Source organism: Lolium perenne, chromosome 6 (assembly GCF_019359855.2).
Source record: "Lolium perenne isolate Kyuss_39 chromosome 6, Kyuss_2.0, whole genome shotgun sequence".
Taxonomy (NCBI): Eukaryota; Viridiplantae; Streptophyta; class Magnoliopsida; order Poales; family Poaceae; genus Lolium; species Lolium perenne.
The window spans coordinates 178,459,555-178,482,595 of NC_067249.2; the positions used below are offsets into that span (position 1 = coordinate 178,459,555).

General features: G+C 43.5%; 1 protein-coding gene across 1 annotated transcript; it reads left to right on the forward strand.

The window, feature by feature from the left end:
• The first annotated feature begins 13,700 nt into the window (after positions 1-13,700).
• LOC127309440 (ethylene-responsive transcription factor ERF039-like) lies at positions 13,701-14,780 on the forward strand. The gene has a single exon (XM_051340305.2). The coding sequence runs from the start codon at positions 13,877-13,879 to the stop codon at positions 14,525-14,527; it is 651 nt and encodes a 216-aa protein (XP_051196265.1). The 5' UTR covers positions 13,701-13,876; the 3' UTR covers positions 14,528-14,780.
• Positions 14,781-23,041: the final 8,261 nt, after the last annotated feature.

A 23,041-nucleotide genomic window follows, 5' to 3' on the forward strand; every position in this document is an offset into this window, starting at 1 on the left:
GTTGCTAGGACGGGAGTACCGTAGCGGGAATTTTTTTATTATTTTTCTTTTTATTTTTTTGTCATGTGCATCCGTACTACCATTACGCTGTGTTTGGATGCATAGAATTTGAGGGTATTGCGTTGTTGCAGAGGCTGGATGTAATTGGTATCTCTCGATATTAATATATTTCCTTTATCGAAAAAGACTTGCATGTTTGGCAGACTAGACGCGGTATTTTGTAAGAGTCTTATAAACTGACTTTCGGCCAGCATACACTTTGCGCGGTATTCTTGTCCACCCCGTGAAAGATCTGGGAGCATTTTACTTGGAGTCAGAACATATATATGGATATGTTGGCTAATTCACATTAAACTCCATATCGATAACAAATTCGACAACTTCACATGGACTCTTGTTACCATGTATGGAGCTGCATAGGATGTGGCGAAGGACGATTTTCTTTGTGAGATGGTTAATTCAACAGAAGATGACCCATACCCAAAAGTTAAGCATTACACCCGGCTCATTTGCCCAAAAAGATTACACTCTTCTTCCTAAAAACGAAATTGTTGTTCAAATTCAACAATATCGCCCCATTTGCCTTCTTAACGTTATCTTCAAGATCTTTACAAAGGTGGCTACAAATAGAATTTCTGAATTGGCACATAAAGTGATTAGGCCAACTCAATTGGCATTTATGCATGGACGTCATATCTTAGAAGGGGTGATTGTGTTACATGCAATTATTCATGAGATTCACCGGAAAAAGTTTGATGGTGTGCTTTTCAAAATTGATTTCGAAAAGGCATAAGGCAACGTTAAATGACCTTTTTTGCAGCAGGTGTTGCGCATGAAAGGTTTTGATCCTAAATGGTGCGAATGGATTAAACATTTCGTTCAAGGCGGTAGTGTCGGGATTAGGGTACATGATGATGTTGGTAGTAATTTTCAAACAACAAAAGGATTGAGATAAGGTGATCCTTTGTCACCTATTTTCTTCAATATTGTGGCAGATCTAATGGCTATTATTATTCCTAGGGCCAGGGAGGATGGCCAAGTTGAGAGTCTCGTACCTCATTTGGTCAAGGGCGGTGTTTTCATCTTGCAATATGCGGACGATACAATTTTATTTATGGAGCATGGTTTTTATAAAACAGTGAATATGAACTTGATTCTTTGTGTGTTTGGGCAACTAGCGGATTGAAAATTAATTTTCACAAGAGTTAACTTTTCTGTTTTGGAAAAGAAGACATGGAACATAAATATAAACAATTTATTGGATGTGAGTCTGGGTCTTTGCCTTTTAGGTATCTTGATGTACCTATTCACCATAGAAAGTTGCGTAATTCCGAATGGAATCCAGTAGAGAGTCGGTTTGTTGCAAAACTTGGATGTTGGCAAAGGAAATTACTTTCGTATGGATATTGCTTAGTTCTTATTAACTATGTCCTAACTAGTCTACCGATGTTCATGCTATCGTTTCTTGAAATTCCGATTGGTGTGCACAAGCGGTTAGATTATTTTAGGTCGCGATTTTTTTGGCAATCAGATGACAATAAAAAGAAGTATAGATTAACTAAGTGGAGTTTATTATGTAGACCCAAAGACCAGGGAGGTCTGGATATTGGGGTTCTTGAGTTAAAAAAAAGTGTTTGTTAAGTAAATGGTTGTTCAAGTTGCTCACGGAAGATGGAGTGTGGCAACAATTATTGCGTAACAAATATCTTAATAACAAAAAACTTTCTCAAGTCGAGGTCAAACCAACAGACTCTCCTTGGAAAGGTCTTATGAGGATAAAGGATGATTTCTTTAGTAGAGGCCGCTTTATCTTGGGAGATGGATCGACCATTCGCTTTTTGGAGGATGTTTGGCTAGGTGATATTCCTCTTGTGCAACAATATTCATCCTTATATAATATTTTAGTTGCAAGTGTGCTAGCCCAAACACCACAGAATATTACTTTTAGAAAGGCGCTAAATAACTTTAAGGGAATGAATGGCTGCATCTATGTCGTTGGCTAATGTTGGTCCAACTAGCACCTTATATTTTTAGATGGAAGCTTACTGATTCTATGTACTTGGATTTTATGAATGATCATACTAGATTCTTACGCAAATACATATGGAAAATGAAAATCCTGCTAAAAATAAAGATATTCATGTGGTTTCTTCATAAGAAGGTGCTATTCACGAACGGCAATCTAGCCAAACGTAATTGGAATGGATGTACCAATTGTTGTTTTTTGACTCTGTTGAGACAGTCGAACATTTGTTTATAGCTTGTACTTTTGCCCGCATTATTTGGCGCATGCTATTCTTCACTTATAATATTCCTCCTCCAAACAATATTATCAATATGTTTGGTAATTGGTTCAATGGAGTGAATAAGCAAGATAAAGCTAGAATTCGCATTGGTCTTTCAGCTTTATGTTGGTCTATTTAGAACTGCAGGAATGACATTGTTTTTAATTGTCAAAAGGGCACTACTTCTTTGCAGGTTATTTACCGAGCTATGCATTGAATTCAGCTATGGGCTCTTCTTCTCCCGAAGGATCAGCGGGATATTATGGCTACCAGCTTCAACCAGCTCCTGAAGGTTGCTCAGTACTGCTGTTTTCAGGCTACCGGATGGCGGCATACTAGCAGAATTACAAATGGATAGCTTTGTGTTACTTCTTATTTTTCTTTAGTTGATATTTGTCTCAACCTAAGCCGATCCATGATTATAATTGATTTGTATATTTTAAACTATGCAATAAATAAACGTCTATGTGCATCTATTGATGTAGAGGCCGGGATCCCCATATCGAAAAAAGCATTACACCCGGCCTCTGCGAAATTACAATGCACACAACCATACAATTCCACAAGTTATAACCACCAATAAAAGAGAATTTCTCAACAGCGAAAGAATCTAAAAACAACCTAAGGCAAAGGAGGGTCGATCCGTAGATCACGTCGCCATCCGTGTTGGGAAAAATATCCCTCACGGTGTTCTCTAATCGTGTAGACACATCCATAAAGAGGTCTCGATGATCCACATGATGTAGAGACGACCAAAAATGAAGCGGAGCTATACACCGGTAAATAACCTACATAATAGAAGGACTTTTATGGAAGCACATTTGGTGCATATGAGCACCAGTGCTCTCAGTTTTCAAAATATTTAAAAATCATGTATTTTTGTTTCAAAAATTTGTCACGTTTATTTTATGAATACATAAAAATTTCGTGAATACTCGTGTGATGTTTCGGTAGAAATTGCATTGTATTTTGAGCCATATTAAAAAACAAATTTGTGGCTACGTATAGGAGTAGTTATTTGACAGAAATTTGTCTTTTTGTATAGCTAAAAATACAACATATTTCCCTCCAAAATTGCTACCTTACCTTCGGAATGTTTATATGTATATGGTTATTTAATTTCAAATATTTTTAAACCCAAAAAATATGATTTTTCAAAACCTGGAGCACTGGTGCCCATATGCCAAACACAATTTTCGGATTTTCATTGTTAAAAACTCTGCCATTTCTACATAGTTAAAGCGACCAAATAAGGATAATTGCTCCCATCTTAATAAGTAGTTTAAATCCATGATTGTCAACACCCGGATTTTAAAGTCCAGATGCCTATTATGCCGTACATCGCAATCCCAGGAATATTGTTTTTGCAAGACATAATAGATTGATATCACATCACATGATTCATTACATACCATAATCGTCTTACAATAAAGGATCGCATGATCCAGTCCTAATACAACATAGAGGATCTAGAGATCCTATTACAGAACACATAGCGGAAGCGAAGTAGCGGTTGTGGTCCATCTGTTCCACAGGCAACTGTTGACGTCAGGAGTGACCCTAGTTATCGTAGACGTCCTGCTGTCCATCTTCGTGGTACTGATTCTCCTCTTCATAGTCTGGCCATTTGAATAGCCAGGAACACAGCCGTGAGTACTTTAAAGTACTCGCAAACTAATACTAGTGTAAGCACTATCAACTATATCAATGGAATTCTAAGCTCTAGGTTCATTTGCATAAAGCCAGTTTTATTTCGTAAGCATTTAAATAATAAAGACACCTCATTTGCCTAACTTAACTCAAGTGGGAACATTAGTGTCATTCCCACAACTCTATTGTGATTCAAAGTCAAAGTCACCTTTCAAACTCAAGTCACAAGTCACCATTCATATTTTGGGAAAAGTTCTAATGACGGAACAGTATGGCCTTTCCAACTGTCCATGACCGCGGACGCGGCTATTCGAATAGGTTTACACTCTGCAGAGGTCGTACACTTGTGCCACAATAATTGCAATAATCCGTCAGGGGTAACTGGCCCTGATTTATCACACTCAGTGCGCGGACTACCAATCATAACCTTTCATTTACATACCCTAGTATAGGCACCTCTCCCCATGAGCTTGGCCTCCTAGTGAGGGCAAACCGCCAACCTGGGAACTGCACAGGGCTTGGGTCGGACATTCACCTCATTTCACGTCATTTCACTTTCAACGGAGGCAGCCTCGGCATAACCCCTATGACGCTTATTCAGAGGGAACCCATACTAAAATACATAAGTTTCTAGTTAAGCCTTACCCAGATTCAGGTATTGTGGGGGTACTTGTAAAATTGGAATGGTATCGCATCCGAACCCAACCATCAGTTTTTGTAAAGTTCACCATGTCATTCACAAGTCACATTCACCTTCAAAATCTTTCAATAGAATGACTCATCATTCCAAGGTTTTCAAAGTCAAAAAGTTTCACATGTTCCCAGCTAGAGTAGTCAATTTTATTTATTAGCACTAGCAACTAGTCATGAGGGGTGCTAATCAACTTGTATTGCTCTAGGCTAAGTTTGATGCTCTTGTACTACTCCATATCTAGACCAAGTGAATCATGAATCAAAAATAAACTTTGATAAACCAAAGTCAAAACTTGTAAGGTAAAAACTTGGGATAAGATCATTAAGCATAAGTAATATGTAATGGTGCCTTGCTCTTGTAGAGCTTTGCACTAGGGAAACTTGCAAGAATATTAGCTTGCCTTGATTGGGGTAGTGATCAAAGTTCTCTTCTTCTTCTTGGTAGAAATCCCCCTCCTCTTGATAGTCTCCGGTACTAGCGTCTATAAATGAATACAAGGATACAATCACCAAACAATACTTAAGTAGACTAATTAGCCTTAATGGCTCACCCAAGATGATCTATAATCATCCCAATCATCCCTTAACATCATACTAGGGTTTCTTCTTTAGTGTTTGTAGAAATAAAATCCTCTTATTGAAAATTCTATTAGGGTTTCTTTTTAGTTCTTTGGAGAAATAATTTCCTCTCATTGAATCTTGTTAAGATTTTATATCCTCAAATAACAAGGTATGAACACATGTTGACCAAGGTCAACACTTTACACTTATCATTTGAGAAACATGATTTAAATGAGGTACTATACCTCATGCACTTTAAATCCTACTTTGATTTAATATCCTCAAGTAAGCAAAGATGAGACCATGCAACAAGGGTCATCACATTACTTCACACTACTTGGGAAGATGATTTAAATGAGATGCTACATCCCATAGATTTGAAATTCCCAATTTGAAATGATTTAAATGAGCTAGAAATGACTACATAGCCATTATTTGCATCTAGCTCATGATCACATGAAGCAACCATGTCATATTATTTACATAATCAAAATGAAAATATGAAATGTGATTTATGAGAGTTGGAATCAACTCAAAATCATTTATGGTTGATTTTTGAAGAATTGTTTGAAATCTGAAAAGTCCCTGCCTTGTTATTTTTATCACATAAATTCTATAAAGAATCTAGGGTTGAGACCAGTGGGGTTTGATAGATAATTTCACAAGCTTTCCAAATATATAAATTTCATCAAATTTGGCTCAGTGGATTTTAAGTTATTTAATTTCTAGCAAAGCACAAGTATGGAATTTGACTGAAAAGATTTAAATTGAATTCAAATGAAATGGGCTAGGCGGGAAAGGAAATGGGCCAGAGAGGGGAAAAGAACTGGGCCGGCCCAGCAGTGTGTCTCGCACACGCGGGTCGTCTGAGGGTGGCCCCCGCTTGTCAGCGGGTCATAGCCAACGAAACGGTACGCGAGGCGTGGACCGTTGGATTGGAACGGGATCTAGCGGCGCAGAGACGTCGTCATCTCCGGCGAGAGGGAACTACTGGCGCGGCGAGGGTTGGGGTCCGGCGAGCTCACCGGCGGCCGGCGAGGCTGGGCGTCGGCGGTGTTCAATGTTGTCGACGACGGTGAGGCGAATGGTGGTCATGTGAGGAGCTGAGGTGGCCGGGATCTTCTCCTTCGTCGAGCTTCTGCGGCGGCGGTCTCCGGTTAAATTGCGGCGGCGGAGTGGATAATGTGGAGCGGAGAGGTGTCGAGGAAGGCCAGGGAGGAGAGGGGAGCAAGATCGTGTGAAGAATCGAGGCGCGGGGGCTCTCCTTTTATAGCGGCGCGAGGTGCTGCGGGTGCCCGTGGTGGTCGTTCATGGCGCCGGCGTTTGGAGCAGTGAAGGGGCAAGGTAGGGGTCACGTAGGCTTGCTAGCATCATGGCGGTGCTCGAGGGCGTGACGGCGCGGAGAAAAGAGGACGGGAGCGTGCGGGCAATGTCAATGACCATGCTGTACCGTGGCGGAGGACTGCGATCATGGCGACGACGACGGCGCATGCGCAGACCAAAGGAGTTGTCTAGGAGCTAGCTGGGTCAGAGGGGAGTGTGTGTGCAAGAGAAGAAAGGGAGGGGAGGACAGACGCGATGGGGTGAGGCGGCGTACTGGCGCGTCCAGTGGTGTGCTCATGCGCGCTCTGGCGCGTCTGTGCGTGTCGGGCATGTCTGGGCATGTCGAATGCTGGCCAATGCCGTGCGTGTCTCCAGCCAGGGATGGTACAGGCAGGACCAGGGGAGTGTGGGCTATCTTGTTGACATGGTGGAGGGGACCAGAGAGGGAAGGAGAGGAGGAGTGGCATGGAGTGGCAAGGGTGCTCGGCATGGAGGAAAAGGGAGCATTTCTCCACTGAAAAAGGGGTTTCAAAGCCATGGCTTGATGCAGAGGAAGTACCAGGATGTTGATGATCACAATTGGTCCTAGGTTTAGCCCAAAATCTAATGGGTAATAGCATGTGTCCACTTTACTGATTTTTGCACACAAGGTGCTCGACCAAATGGCCGCATGAACCATTATTTGGAAATTTGCAGAGATTTTTGGTGGAGTTGATTTGAATAATATTTGGAGCATAATGGTGCTGGTGGTGTGCAAAATGGTGTTGGTTTGTGAAATTTCAAAAAGTGGATGATCTTCTCTTTGTTTCAAGGTTGCCACTTGTCAGTTTTATATTAAGCAATGGAAGCAGAGTCAACCATGGTGGTCAACACAAGAAGTGTTCATATTGATGAGGTCTTGGATGAGGTGCAAAGACTTGAGAAGGTTTAGTTTAGAAATCCCTTAATACTAGGGCTCAAAGTGGGTAAGATATTAAAAATAGCACAAGTGACCATTATCACATGTCACTTGAATTTGAATTTTCCTTTGATTTGATTTGAGTTTATTTGGTTGAAAAGTGTTTGTTATTGGTTTATTTAGGTTTCCCAACCATTGGCACAATTCAAATTGGCCTAGGTTCAAGATTTGCAAAAGTGGCCATAAGCACATATGAGGTGATATTTGCATTTTCCTTATTCTTCTATTTTCTTCCACTTGCTTTACTTGGGCATGGTCTAGGGTCCATTTAGGGTTAGATTAGGTTTAGTGATGGTTTCAAACCATTTGGGCAAGGTAGAAGTGCATAGGTCAAGATTTGCCATTATGGCTATGTGCCACATATGCCTCTATGCATATTTTTATTTTATTTTTGTTTCACCTTTGATTTTGTTGGTAAGTGAAAGGTTGGGTTTGTTGAGGTCTTTCAAATCATCCAACAAGGTAGGACATGGCCTAGTTCATTATTTTCAAGGATAGCCATAGGCTTACATAGGCCTTTTCTTATTTAATTTCTTTTTATTTTGTTTTATCTTGGATGGTGAAAAGAAAGTAAGGTTTAGGGTTTTAGGAACATTTGATAAGCATACCAACAATCATCATGGCAATAGCACAACATCTAAGCATGAGTACTATGCATAGCACCTTATTTAATAAAAGTTTCTGTTGGTTCTCATTTTTGGAAATAGGGAAATTCATTTTCTCTTTGTTTTAAAATTTGGGATGTTACAATGATCCACCCCATTATGCCAGTTGCCGAATATATTCGCAACACTATGTGGTGGATATAAGGTAGAACCTATCTGGATGTCTGACCATATAAATGTAGGAAATTTTGTACCAAAAGAATAAGTGGTCATGATGGCAAAAGACACACGTTTTATTTCCCTGCCAATTGCGATTTGCAAGGTTATCTTTGGTAAGAATTACTCCTCGACAAAGATACCACGCAGACATGTTAGTTTTAAGCGGGGGTCTTCATCTTCCAAATTATTTTATAATTACCAACTAGAACATTAGGCTAGATTAAAGCTTTAAGCTTTATACATATAATCCACTGAGAAAGAGCCATTCTCAGATAGATTCCACTGAAATATATTGGATCCCTATGTCAAATGGACCGATGCTTGTCTAGAGCCGGTGAGACTTTTTATGAAATGCACATTAGGTGGAAAAGTTTCCAACACCTTAGCGAGCATACCAGTCTTGTGTCACACAATATTGTACAAAGCCGAATATTGTTCACGGAGTGTGGCATTACCTAGCCACTTATCCTCCCAGAATCTAATCTTTCATCCATCCCTAATAAAGAAAGACCCATATGTGATGCATAATTTCATCGTTGCGTAATGCCGACCCAAAAATGAGAATTATCGGGTTTCCAAAAAAACACAAGACAACGTATTTCGGCCAACATACTTTCTCCTAAGGAACATGTACCAAATCACATCCTCGTTAAGTAGCTTAAACAACCATTTACCAAGGAGAGCCCTATTATTGACCTTTTTCGATAAAGGATGCTTTATTAATCAAATTATTTTACACCCGGCCTCTGCATAATTAGGATGCACACAGCCGTAAATATCCAGTTATTACACACTGAACGGAATTAAAAAGTCTGGGCGGCACTAAAGCAAATGACTAAAAGCACAATCACGTGGTAGGTGGGGAAATCCGCAGATCACACTGCCACCCATATTGGAAAAAATATCACTCTCCGTATCCTCCAACCGTGTGGACACCTCCGTAAACATGTTTCGATGAACCACACGTTGTAAGGTGACCATAAACGAAGCATGCTTGTGCAACGGTAGATGATCTGCAAAAGAGAAGAACATTTATTATTAAAAACATTGTCATATCTACACAACCATAGTCATCAAATAACATCAATCGCTCTCAACCTAATAAGTAATTTAAATCTAGGATCCACATCATTAAGCTAGTTACCGAAAATATTCGTAACACTACGTGGCGGGTATAAGGTAGAACTTATTTCGATGCTGACCATATAGAACGAGCAAATGAACACTGGAAGAAAAGATGTTTGATAGTCTCTTCATGACGACATAAGACATAATTTTTGCTTCCGTGGTAGTTGCGTCTTGCAATGTTATCTTTTGGTAAAAATCACCCACCCCCAAAAAAAATACCATGCAAACACTTTAGTTTTCACTGAAATCTTCAACTTCCAAAATTTTAAATTATTATTGACAGGGATATCAGGTTGTACTAAAGCATTGTTCATAGACGCCACTGAGAAAACACCGGTCTTAGTAGGTTCCAACAAAACACATCTAACCCTTGTGTCAACCGGAGAGAATCCAGACTTCTAACAAGTCATTCCATGATGCTTGTCTAGGACTAGTGAGACTTCGTCGGAACGACACATTCAGTGGGAAAGTTTCCTACACTGTAGCGAGAGTATCGCTCTTATGCCTCACTATATTATACAAAGCCGGATATTGTTCCCGAAGTGTGGCATTACCTAGCCATTTATCCTCCCAGAACCTAATCTCCGATCCATCCTTAATGGATAAAGAACCATATTGGAAGAAAAAAAATCTTCATCGCTATAAGACCTGCCCAAAAATGGGAGTCCCCGGGTTTCCATGAAACCTAAGACAACATATTTGAGCCGATGTACTTTCTCCTAATGAGAGCTTGCCAAAAAAATTCCGCAGTAAGTAGCTTGAATTCCAAGACATCCCTGGTCCTTTGAACGATAGACCACACTCCATTTAGCCAGTGGTTATTTCCTTTTTTTTCACTATCACCTTGGTAGAAGAATCTTGATCGGAAATAATCCAATATTTTTAAGACTACTTTTGAAAGTCGGAAGAAATGATATCATATATAGTACCATATTGCTTAGTATTAAATTAATGATAACCAATCTTCCTTCCAGTGATAGTAACTTGCCTTTTCAGCCACTTAAACTAATTTGTAACTTTCCTCCACAATTTTTCATATGGCAATTGTAGGTCTCCGATAATAAATTGTAATATCCAAATACCTAAAAGGAAGCTAGCCTTGCCCGCAGCCAAATAATTTAACATACAGTTATGCATCCGTTTGAGCCGCGTTGAAACAAAACAACTCACTCTTATGAAAGTTTATCTTCAGACATGATAATTGGCAAGATTTTTTAATAATACACTTTTTTGTTAATTTTCAAGAATAATACATGTTTTTAAGAAATTGCAAAACTATGACTTCGTCGGCCGGCTGCCAACCGACCGCACCAGGTCGGCGCACTACCTACCGACGGCAGCTGGTCGGGGCATTACCGGCCTACCATGCAAGCGTGGCGGGAGAAAAGCCCAGCGGGGCGCACGCGGCCGAGGTGCGTGTCAGGGTCCAGCTGGGCGCGCGCGGCTCGTGAGCGGCAAGGTGGAGCGCGGCGTCAAATGTCGGGGCAAACGCGCGCGGTAGCAGCAAGGCGGCCGAGCCGCAACTGAGATATATCGACAGGAGACGGGCGACCTATCGGACACTTAGTCCAGGCTAATTTGGGTCAGTCGGTAGCTAGCGGGCCAACCGGGCCTGGTTGGCTAGTGGATAGCCGACAGAGTCATATTTTTTTATAAAATTATATAACATGTATTATTTAAAAAATAATTTGTATTGTTAAAAAAATCAGGCGATAATTGCTCGAACACTGAAATAATTAATTTAGATTTCTTGGTTTTTCGTTGTCATGTTCCATAAAATAATTGTATCGTCAAAATATTGAAGCACTGATAATACACCATCAACCAGATGAGGAATCATACCTTTCATTTGACCATCAAACTTTGCATGTTCAATTGCGATGACAATCATATCAGCCACAATTTTAAATAAGATTTGTGATAATGGACCGCCATGCCCAAATCCTTCTTGGTCTGAAAGTATCTGTCAACGTTATCATTGACTTCAATGGCAAACACTTCATCCTGAAATGAAGCTATGAATTAAAGTACGCCACTCATCAAAAATCATTTGCTTCTAAGAGTTTGTTGAAGAAACCACCATTTAATCTTACCATATTCGTTCTCAAAATCAATTTTTAATATCACTTCATTCATTTTTTTCTGATGTAGTTCGCGAACCGTTTCCATGAAAGATAATCACCCCATGAAGGATGTAACACCCTTGCATAAAAGCATCTGAAAAGGTCGAACCACATGGTCATCCACCTACTTCAGCCTTATCGTAGCAACCTTAGTGAAAATTTTAAAACGAACATTAAGAAGATAGATTGGCCGATATTGTTGGATTCTTCTTGATTTATTAATTTTAGGCAATAAATTATCTCACCAAAATTCGTGCGGAACAATTTTAATTGTCCGGAGTGAAGAAAACCGAACAAAACTAGCAGGTCATACTTGATCACCTCCTAGAAACACTGATAAAACTCTAAGAAGCCATCATGATCAGGTGTTTTATTGTGTTTCATTTGGAAAACCTCTTTTCTTACTTCATGTATAAGGTGCCGTAAGTAAGCTAATTTCCTCTCGAAAATTTGGAGAATATCTTCTGTTCTTGACTCATTCATCGAGAAATTACCTTTCTCAGATACACCTTTGTCGTAATTAGTGATATACGTCTTTAATTTTTTATGGCCTTCAATCGTACCCCAATTCTAAACTAGAGAAGGGATAAGTTTCTTCTTGTCTCTGCCGTTGGCAATACTATTCAGCTAGCTAATGGATCTAACCTAGCAGCCGCCTCCTCCTCTCCCGCCCCCTCCCGGGCGGCGGCGGAGGATCTACCCGCCCGCTCCGAGCAGCCGCCCCCGATCGCCGAACCTCAGCCGCCGCTGCTGCCGGCCTTGGCCTTGGCCCCGGCTTCGGCCCCGGCCTGACCACAGCCCCGGCCCCGGCCTCGGCCATGGCGGCGGTGGCGGCGCCCCTTCCGTCGAACGACGAGGGGGAGGAGAGGGTTTCCACAGTGGCGTTCCATGGGAGGTGATGAAACGCCGGTGGAGGAAGCCGGGCGGCACGTCTACTTGGCCGGGGCCTGATGCTCTCCGTCGGTAGCCATGGAGGATTCAGTGGAGCGGTGGCGGCCTCCGCCCCCGGTCACTGTTCAGCGGTGGTACGCATGATCCGCGCCGCCGTCTTCTTCCCTGGTGATCCGGCAGGAGGGACTAGCGGCGTGGGGGCTGCTGATCTTGCTTTGTTTTTGGTGGCGGTCCTCGGGTTTCTCGCAAGCGAAGATGAAGATCTACGGGAGATCAGTTTGTTTTGATCTAGCTGGAGAGATGAGTTCCGGAAAGCTCCGCTGGCGAATGGAATAGTGCATATTTTGCCTGCAGTTTGCTGGATCGGATGGTATTCGGTCACGCGCACCCATGTTTTTATTCCGACCGTTTGGTTCCGGAGGGAGCGCCGCGAAGCTATATTCTGTGTTGACATCTGGTGACTTTTTGATCCATGGTGAAGTCAGAAGAAGGAATATCATGAAGGCCGGATTGGTGGACTGACTAAAGGAGGTTCGACTCAACGTGATGCTGAGGGATCTGCTTGGCGTTCCGGGCTTGCAGCAGTGGTATGCATGTGGGGGCGGCAGCACAGGGGAAGTTCAGAGTCTTACGTCTCAGGATGAAAACCCAAGGTCTGGCCTTAACTGGTTGTGCCTGGCAATGTTCTTGTTGGAGGCATTGTTTTGAGAGTGGCGACTATCTTCAGAGAGAAATCCTAAGACCTTTGGTCGGACGACGATGGCGCTGGTGCAGTGTTTCCTTCTTGGAAGCGTCGCTTTTGGAGAGTCTGTACTTCAGGTGTTATCACGGTGGGAGTTGTATTGCTGTTGCTAGGTCTAGAAGGCTGTAGCGATACTTTTATTTCTTAGTTTTCTTTTCTCTTTTTTGGCTGTGTGCATCCGTACTGCCATTAGGGTGGGGTGTTGTTGCAGAGGAATTGGTATCTTTTGATATTAATATATTCCCTTTATCGAAAATGCTAATGGATGTCACCGGTAGTTTTCATTATAGCCCAATCTTTGAAGCCAAGTCACCGGCATTTGGGTCTAACTGTTGGTTGTATGCGATCTTCTCACAGCCGATTCCCCCGCTGTGAACACATGGTCATCCCACAAAAGCGCGTAATATACTCTCAGTTAAGCTTACCCTTTTCCTACATTACAAACACATTTCCTCGGGAAGAGCAAAAATAAGTATACACGTTGTACTCTCCACTTTGACTCGCGATATTAATAATCCCACGCAGCATTTCTCCTTTGAGTATATATAACTCGCTCACTTGTAAGGCGTGTAGCAACTAGCAAGTGAGATTGTGAGAAGCTAGCGCATACTCGTTTGGCAGTTCGAGGCTGTGAGGTGTGAGCCGTGCCCAGTTTTCAGTTTTCTTGGAGAATCAGACCCACCACGACGTACGTACCCATGGAAGAGAAAGGAGCGCTGTCGCCGGCGTCCAATTCTTCCACCACCACAACTTGCAGCAGCCGCAGCTCCGGCCCCGGTTCCCCCGTCGCGACATCGTCTTCTTCCGACGAGTCGAGCGGCGGCAGGAAGCGGCCGCGGCAGGACCTGAAGCACCCGAGCTACCGTGGCGTGCGCATGCGGACATGGGGGAAGTGGGTGTCGGAGATCCGCGAGCCCCGCAAGAAGTCCCGCATCTGGCTCGGCACCTTCGACACCGCCGAGATGGCCGCGCGCGCGCACGACGTCGCCGCGCTCGCCATCAAGGGCTCCGCCGCGCACCTCAACTTCCCGGAGGCCGCGCACGAGCTGCCCCGCCCTGCCACCGCCGCGCCGGAGGACGTGCGTGCCGCAGCCGCGCTCGCCGCGTACATGGAGGACCGCGCACCGGACGCCGAGGCTGCCCAAGACACGGACAAAGAAGAGGAGCCAGCGCCGCCGTCACCGGCGCAGCCATCGCCGGGTGACCACGCTCTTGATCTCGCCCTCTTCGACCTGCCGGAATTCCTGCACGAGTTCGGCTTCGCGTTGCCTCCGTCGACGCACGATTTGTCCTGCTGGCACGACGACTTTCGGTTCGAGCCGGCGCCGCTGCTGCTCTGGGAGCACTGACGATCCATCATCATTCACATGTGATGAACAAGTAGCAACTAGCTAGGCACCGGGCTGGCAACACAGCGCATGCATGCCAGATTCAAGTTGGGTTTATGATGATCTATCTGCATGCGCTGTGTTGCCGATTCGATTCCTCCGTGTCATACCACAAGTGCAGCTGTGCAGATGCAATAGAATCGCAAGCCCAAGATACTTTGCGGGTTCATATTCGTTGACGTTAAAACTCAATAAAGGCAGGATGCTCAGTTTACATTGTGATTCATGCTACCTACAGTACTTGTTTAGCTTGCTAAGTTTTGATCATCAAAGGTTAAAGACTTGCTTCTATGGTGTTTTATATCCATATCTCCGAGTCTATTTCCTGATCCGAAAAAATGACCATAGAAGCAAGTCTTTAACCTTTGATATGGATATATGGATCACGCTGCATCCAAATATGTGAGTTTGTGACTGCAGTTCAAGCCTGATATTAGGATAAGCCTGTTTTTTTTAAAGGGTAATGTATTATTTTTTTGAAGATATAAAAAAAATCTACATATCAAACATCCGGGAGCGGTGGATCGGTAAGAGGCTAGCTGCGGAAGGAGAAATGTGGGAATAATATAAGAACACAGAGGGTTTAGGAGGAGGTCGAGTAGGAGCAGAAAAAGGGGCAGCAACAAAAAGCCCTAGGCCCATTGTAGTTTGCACGATATAAAAGTAGGGAGCCAAACGCTGTTATGTTTCATTTTCATTGAAAATGGAGCTGGGGAGCGCTCCCTGTTCTTCTAAAAAAAAGTAGGGAGCCCTTGAGCTTTGCGTCAAATTGTTGCAGAAAATCCCTCCATGTTCGGAGTGCTCTGCGTTCCGGGGAGGAGGGACGAGGGGGTGGACACCGACCTCGACAACAACCTAGCCCTGCAGGTTAACCGGTTGTTGGTAGTAACAAAACTAGATTAATCTTGGGGAACACATGATACCCATGTACATGCAAACTTGTGTAAGCATTTGAGTGTTCCATGCAAAGTTCCGACCCAAATTTGGGGTTCTAAATATGCAATGTCATGTACACAACACGTAAGAGCCTTTTATTTAGGAGTGAAGTGCATCATACAGTATGTCCCTAAACTATTTAAAGGCTGTCTCATGTCTATCCTGGAACTCTGAAAATCGTCATGGAGTTCCAAGAAGTGCAAAAAAGAGTGAAGGAACATACATTGTCCAGGGCCTGGATGACTCACATTTTTGCTCCTCTGGAACCTAAATGAGTTGATTATTGTCAAAGGCCCTACTCGATTTTTTTTTTTGAAAGGGACCGTACTCGACATCCTTGAAGTAATTTAGGGACATGTGATACACTTTACTCTTCTGAAAAAAGAAAAACCTTGCAATGCCCAATGTTAGTATGAGGCAGAGATCAAAACAAGAAGCATACTATAGCATTCAATAGAGAGCACATTTGGTGTTTCATGTAAGGGCCTATTTGGAGCCAATGAGGTTGTGCCAAAAATATGTAGGTACCACGTACGCAGATAAATCAATTGGCGAAAGTGATGCTCCCTAGGCGAGCAATGGTGTAGGTGGTGGCATGCTAGTACCATGTAGGGTTTGGACTTAAGAGGCATGGCTCATCTAGGGCACAAGGCAGTACAAAGTGTGGGCTATTGTCTAGTTGTGGGATTGGTCCTGACTTATCATACCAAGACTTCGTGAATCGTGAGGACCTAGCTAACAGCTATCTCCCCAAGACTAAGATCGATCTGATTTACTAGTATTTTGTAAGAGAACAACCATCTGATCATGATTTGAACGGTCTAGATTAATGTGGAAGAATGACAATGATCTCCTCGTTTTCATTCATTTGCCAAAACCAGAAGGTGAACATAGATCTACTTACAGCCTATACATTCAGGCATTCAGCAAAGGGTCCCCGCAGCCACGCGCGACACAAAACAATGTTTAGAGCAGTAGAGCCGTACGTATCCCACTGATCACTGATGCAATCATGAAATGCGCTGCGCGAGCCACACATATATTACGAGAACGACCTAACTACGGCCGTTTTGTCTTTCCCTTTCATGTCTCAATTTGTTCCCAGCTCACCACATTTCAGGAAAATGGCTGCTTCCCAAAATTCCATGACCTAGTAACATCATTCCTCTAGAAGATACTTTATATTCTGATGCCAAGTTTTGCCAACACCCAAAGGTCATATGCTATTAGTTTATGGAGCGACAAGACCCAGCCGAAGCTGCAGCCTAGTGGCTTTATTTATAAAGCACTGGCGAGTCTGTTTCGAGGAGGAGAAGTTGCATTGTTGGCGAGTCCGTCTGGACAAACAGTGCGGCTTAATTCGATCGAGTGCCGGCGACTTCAATAGTTCGCACTTGGCCATTTGGGCATAAAATAGCATGATTTTTTAGAGAAATGCACTTTGGCTCATAGGAGTATATGCTCCCATTATGAGAATTCACATTTTAAAGTGTTAAAAAATTCTAAACTAAAATTTTACATGTATATCTAGACATTTTATGTTGGTACACAAGTTTTCAAAAAAAAAAAATTTAAAATTATGTGGCTCCTGTAAAAAAGACAAATTTTAATGTTGTAACATGACTACGTACAGTACATTTTTTTGCCTTTTTTGTACACACCACACAAAATGTTGTTTTTCCACGAAAACTTGTGAACGAACATAGAATTTCACAATGTATACCTAAAAAATTATGTCAGATTTTTTTTGACATTTATATAATTGTTTTTTTATTATTTTCTATAACAGGTGTATATGCACGCGTGTGCCAAAACGCCACCTCCGATTTTTTAGATCTGTGGAGAGGCTCCATCGACTTCCGTGTGTTGGATTCCAGCACGCAAGCGAAGATCTGCGTGTATTCTCTTCTTCTCTACCAGATAGATCTAGAAAGCTAACCCTAGATCAAGAGGCGAGTATACAAAACCCAATAGAGGATCCCAGAGCAGCATGGCGATCTCGCACCAGAATTGAATAGTCGGAAAGGGGACAGCTGAGCTAAGCTCACCTCGTGTTCCTGTCGCTCAATAGTCTGTGGGCTCATGTGCATGCAGGTTCTATTCTCTACTACGAATTAGTTAAGCCGTTTCCATTACATGTGCATGGTGAGCATTATTATTATGGCATTATCCTATGCACTGACAGTGCTGCTCACTGCTCATCATGATTCACGCATACGTTTGTGTCTAGTTTGCCTACCAATATGTATGCCGTCCTGTAACGATCGACTCGCATAGCATATGCAGTAGCATGGACTTGTTAAATTTTATAATGCTTTTCACCTTTTTGGCTTTAATCATGCACTCATGCCATGAGGAACAATGACCTGTAGTTTAGTGCAAAGAGTCGTCAGCCAGCGCTGTCTAGCTCTCTTTGAGTATAACAAACCGATGCTTAAAGGAATTCCAATTTCCTTTATTTAACATGATTTGGGATTCTCGGGGTGTAGATCTCTTGGTACATGTATATCCTTAGGCGGCGCATTGTGCCCTAAACTTATACTATATCCTGATATGCATGCAAGGATCAGAATTAGCAGATCGAATACTATAGCTAGTGGCCTAATCATGCATGTTCCCAACTCCAAAGGCGGATCAAGCGTCAACTACTACAGATTTAAATTAAACATGCACTGGCAAAACAAATGTATTACGAAACAGGACAAAATAGGACGACTTGCAGGATACAAGGAGAGGACGACGAACTACACGTGATTACTTGTTAATCTGGCACTGCTTATTTTGGAGGGTTCTTAAGTTGATGCTTAACAACAGTATCTCAGCGAATTTTGTAAAGAACGATTGCATTGCTTCTGAACTAAATAAGTCATCCTATTTAACCACAAATTGGCACCGAGTTGTCAGATATGTCCCCATAATTAGTCAAAACAAATCAAAGCAACGTGTCTTGCAGTTCTACATTTTTAATCCATCGCCTCTCTTTTGGGGTCTTGGCCTCCTGCCTATCCAATTCCTTGCTCTTTTGGGCGACTAGAATCATTAGTTTATCGATCCATGAGCCTCATAATTAATCATCGATCTCTACCTAACAATGAATTCCACTTCTCAAGAAATGGTACTCCCTCCATCTCAATTTACTAGTCTTCCCCATATCTCTATATCACCAATTTGCCCTATATAATTTTAATTATATAATGCAAAAATTATATCATTAGAAAATAGAACATCTAAACTTTCTAATGATATAATTTTTATAACATATAACTAATGCTAAATTAATCAAATTTGCGACCTATGGGTAAAACTGTGAGAGAGGGAGTAGTACTAGACTCAACTAACAAATGCAGGCAGTCCAAATCTTGCTCTTGTAGCGAGCTGCTGTGATCACTGTCTCGATGGTCACTACAGGATCTGTGAACGGAAGGTGAAGCCTAGGTAAAAAAAAATACAACGCATGCGATTAGCCTTTTGTAAGCATTCTCTTGATAATTTAATCTTCATCTTCCTCCACCAAGCCCAACAGTGATGATGATGCTATTATTGGAAGGGGTTCCTTGTTATACTTGTTAATCTGAAGCAAGGAGTACTACTTTATTTTCGAGGTTTTTTAGTTTGATACTTAACGACAGTATCTTTGCGAATTTTGCAAAGAAAGATTGCGTTGCTTCTGAATTAAACCAGTTATCCTATTTAACCACAAATTGCGCACCGAGTTGGCATGCCCCCATAATTAGTCAAAACAAAAGAAATCAATGTGTCTTGGCAGTTCTACAATTTAAATCCCTCGCCACTATTTTGGGGTCTTGGCCTCCTACCTATCCAATTTCTTCCTCTTTTGGGCGACTATAATCATGTAATCTATCCATGAGCCTCGTAGTTAATCGTATCTACCTAACACAGAATCCCTCTTCTCAAGAAATGGTACTCAACTCAACTAACAAATGCAGGCTGTCCAAATCATGCTCTTGTAGCGAGCTGTTGTGTTCACTGTCTTACTGATGATCACTAGCTACAGGATCCTTGAACGAAAGGCGAAGCCTAGGTATAAACAGGAACAACGCATGCGATTAGCTAGCCTTTGGTAAGCACCCTCTTGATAATTTAATCTCCATCTTCCTCCACCAAGCACAACAGTGATGATGATGCTATTATTGGAACGGGTTCCTTGAGTTGTCAACACTCAACAATGCCCTGCTCTCTCCCTTGCCATTAAGCAAGACATGCGTGCTTCGAGGCATTTGGAACGGCCGGACGTAAGAAAATAGTATTAAAAGGGTCTGACCAATACTTACTTGTTGCTGTAGGGTGGTGGTTAAGGCAGCAACATCTTGGCTAAGAATCAGCAGTGATCTTGGAAAGCTTGACGAAGTATTCTGCTGGTACCAAGTTGGTCCTTGTGCCTACAGAGTTACACAGTTGAATATCATCCATTATTGTGGTGTCCGTTACAGTAGAGCAGAAGGGGAAAGGAAGACAATTGAATCGAGAAATATGGGTGTATGTCCAAATCTATGGACAACCATTGCAGAACCACGACACTGTCATTTTGTTGGTCTGCTGGCACCCTGGACACTGGAGTGTAATCTTGCCAAGCCGCCAACTGTCATTTACATCTGTTCTCAAGGGCGTTTGTTCAGAATTGTGTTCATCCTATGCTTTGGATTTTGACACTTGTAAAAGGAATTAGGAGGGACTGGAAAGTTAGCTTGGTCAGAAGCTACAAGGCACAAGGACAATGTACGTCTGTACTGTAAAACTGAAGGGTCGTACGCAAAAAAACTGGAGAGCTATTATGGCGTCCGTGGAAATAACATGCACGACGTCGACGAGTATGATTTGCCCAGCTTAATTAAGCGTACGAATAACATGTTCTTTGCGTACGGAGCAGAGGTGCACAGGAATCATTTGATTCCGGGTGGCCTGGCTTCCTCTCTACCTGATGGGGTCCTTCAGCAGTTCAGTCCCGTGTACTCTAGATGCGAGTCGTGTGAGACTGTGAGGTGTCATCTATGTCAAGATGAGGATGCTCATGCTGTTCAACTTGCAGGATCAGTTTCTTCTCAACCGTGGAGGAGCCTATGGCAATCGATGTGGCCGTTTACTAATCCATGTTATGCAGGAATTCGTTCAACCTTCGAATTGCAGGATCAGGAAGGATCGTTCAGAACTTCAGAATTCAGATCGCCCGTTCTCTCAGCAAAGTAGCCCATGCTCGTGCTAAGAGCTCACACGGATCATTCTGACCCGAACCGAACCTTTGATTGTTTGAGCTTGGACCATCACGCACTCTTCTTGCTTATCGCACCAATCTCTCGAGCTTCTGAGAGTCTCTTCTGCGACCCATCAACCTGAACTTTGCCTTGCTTTCATAAAATGTTCTGAACAGTCAAATGTTACATAGCATCTTTACATACCGCACAGACCTGAGATTTAGGAAGATCCATGGGTTGGCTACACGCCTCTTATCCACGAACACCCAATTTTATACAACATCGTGTAACAGAAGCATGTCATACGCCCTGCCCCCGCGTCGCTCCCGCTGGGGCGACTCGGGCGGCGCCCAAACCCTAGCGCCGCCAGGCCCCCCCTCCCACCTTTCCCCCTCCCTTGCCGCCACCTGAGGTGACCGCCGGAAAGCCGCGCGGCTGCTGAGGACGGTGGCGGCGAGGATCTCGTCGCTCCGCTTCGCTGCGGAGGACTACAGGACCGGGGCGGCGGCCCTTCAGGCGAGGCGACGGCGCACGCGGCAGGCGTCGGCGCGGGCGACTCTGGCCGTCGGCCGCGACCTCTTGGGAGGTTGGACCGCGGCGGGTGGCGGCTGCGGCTTGGGGGCCCCCTCCCCGGCAGATCGAGGTTGTTCCCCTCTTCTCTCTCTCTCCTCCCTGATTTCGGCTTTGCTAGATCGTGGAGGGAGCTGGTGTGTGGCTCGGGACCGGGGGAATCCCTAGGTTGGCTGGTCCAGCCCAGCGGCGGCGGCGCCGGCGGGCGCCGGTGTTCCTCCTTTGAGGCGTGGTTGAGATCCCCTGTCTCCACCCCGACCAACCTCCCGGGTGAAAGCCCAAAATCTGTCAGATTGGGCGGCGTCGACGTGCTGCACGCCGTATCCTCCTTGGAGGCGTCGCCTGGGGAGTGCGTTGCTCGGTGAGGTTGAAGGCGGAAACTTTGGTCTCGTGCAGTTGCTCCTGGTGGCTTTCCTGCTTCTCTTTGGGCGTCCTTAGGCCGCGGCGGTTTGGCCGGTGTGGTGTGCTCTCCCTTCCCTGGTGGTCATGTTCTGGGCTGCCTCGGAGCTCAAGTCCAGCACTTCCCTAGCTCTCGGGTGAGCTTTTCCCATGACTGATGGTTCGACGCCTTCGAGCCAAGGCGAGAGGGTAGGGGCCCTCTTCGGTGTGGGAACCGGAATGTGTCTCGGTGTTTGCAGTTCAGGGGACCTTCCTCGCTCATGAATCTCCATCCTGCTCGTTGGCAGTGCCTCGTCGCGCCTTCGCTGCTCGTTGCCCTTGGTGCCGGAGAGTTGTAGTCTTCGCTTTGCAAGTCCCTTTGGTGCTTGCTTGTAGTGTTGAGCTGTAAGCCTTTCAGGGTGTGCCCTTGTATCGTTCGGCCGTTGTGTTGTGTGGTGTGGTGTTGTGTGTGGGTGTGTGTTCGGTTCGGTTTGTGTAATTCCTGGCCGGTTGATGGCTTTGTTAATTCAAAGCTGGGCTCCTAGCGAGCCTACTCTTTAAAAAACTAATGTGTTAAATGGAACACTACTGAATATTAGTTTTTCAGCGATTGTTATCTGGTGATAAAATGAAAGGCCTGATTTCATGTGATTCAACGTCTGATGGATATTCACTTGACTTAGCAAACAACTAGTACTTTTTTATGGAACCTTCATGTTTATAGAGTGTTTACTATGGATTCTTTTCCCAGTTACTGGGCAGGAACGTATGAGGCTAAGGACGCCCTGACAAGATGACGAAGACTGGTGCTAAGAAGCTGATAATCAAGGCTGAGGCAGAATCAAGAGGGGAGTCCCAAGTGCTGGGATTCCGATGATTGAAGGACCTTAGGATCCTATGTGTGCTGGTGCATGCAGTTTCATGTCAGTTGGTTGTTTCGGTTGTTTTGGTCTGATGAGTTTATGAGCTTGTAGTTTTTGTCTTAGTGCTAATAGGTTTTTGTCCGGTGGTTGATGTTTTGCTGCCGAGCATCTGTCAGCAGATTTCCTATTGGTGCGAGGGCACTTCCCTTTCCCGTTTCCTCTTTATCCGCTTTTAGTTTACTGCTGAGCAGTGTATTTCCCTTATAAAAGTATTGGAAACTCCAAATGATACGTACTTTGCAATAAATAAAAAGTTGTGTGCATCAATTGATGCAGAAACTCAGACTTTGCTCCCATGAAAGTATTGGAAAAGAGAGTAGCCAGGTATAAAAAGAATGTTTCTGGAGTGTTTTGTGCTAGAGCTGATATGGTTAACGAAAATATCATCTTCTCGAGAAATTTCATCAAGAAGCCTGAAGTTCAAAACAAAATCAAAATATTCAGTTGGTTTCTTAGCA

Excerpts from the sequence above, each read along its gene's own strand:
- LOC127309440 (XM_051340305.2), top strand. The coding sequence starts at position 13,877 with ATGGAAGAGAAAGGAGCGCTGTCGCCGGCGTCCAATTCTTCCACCACC.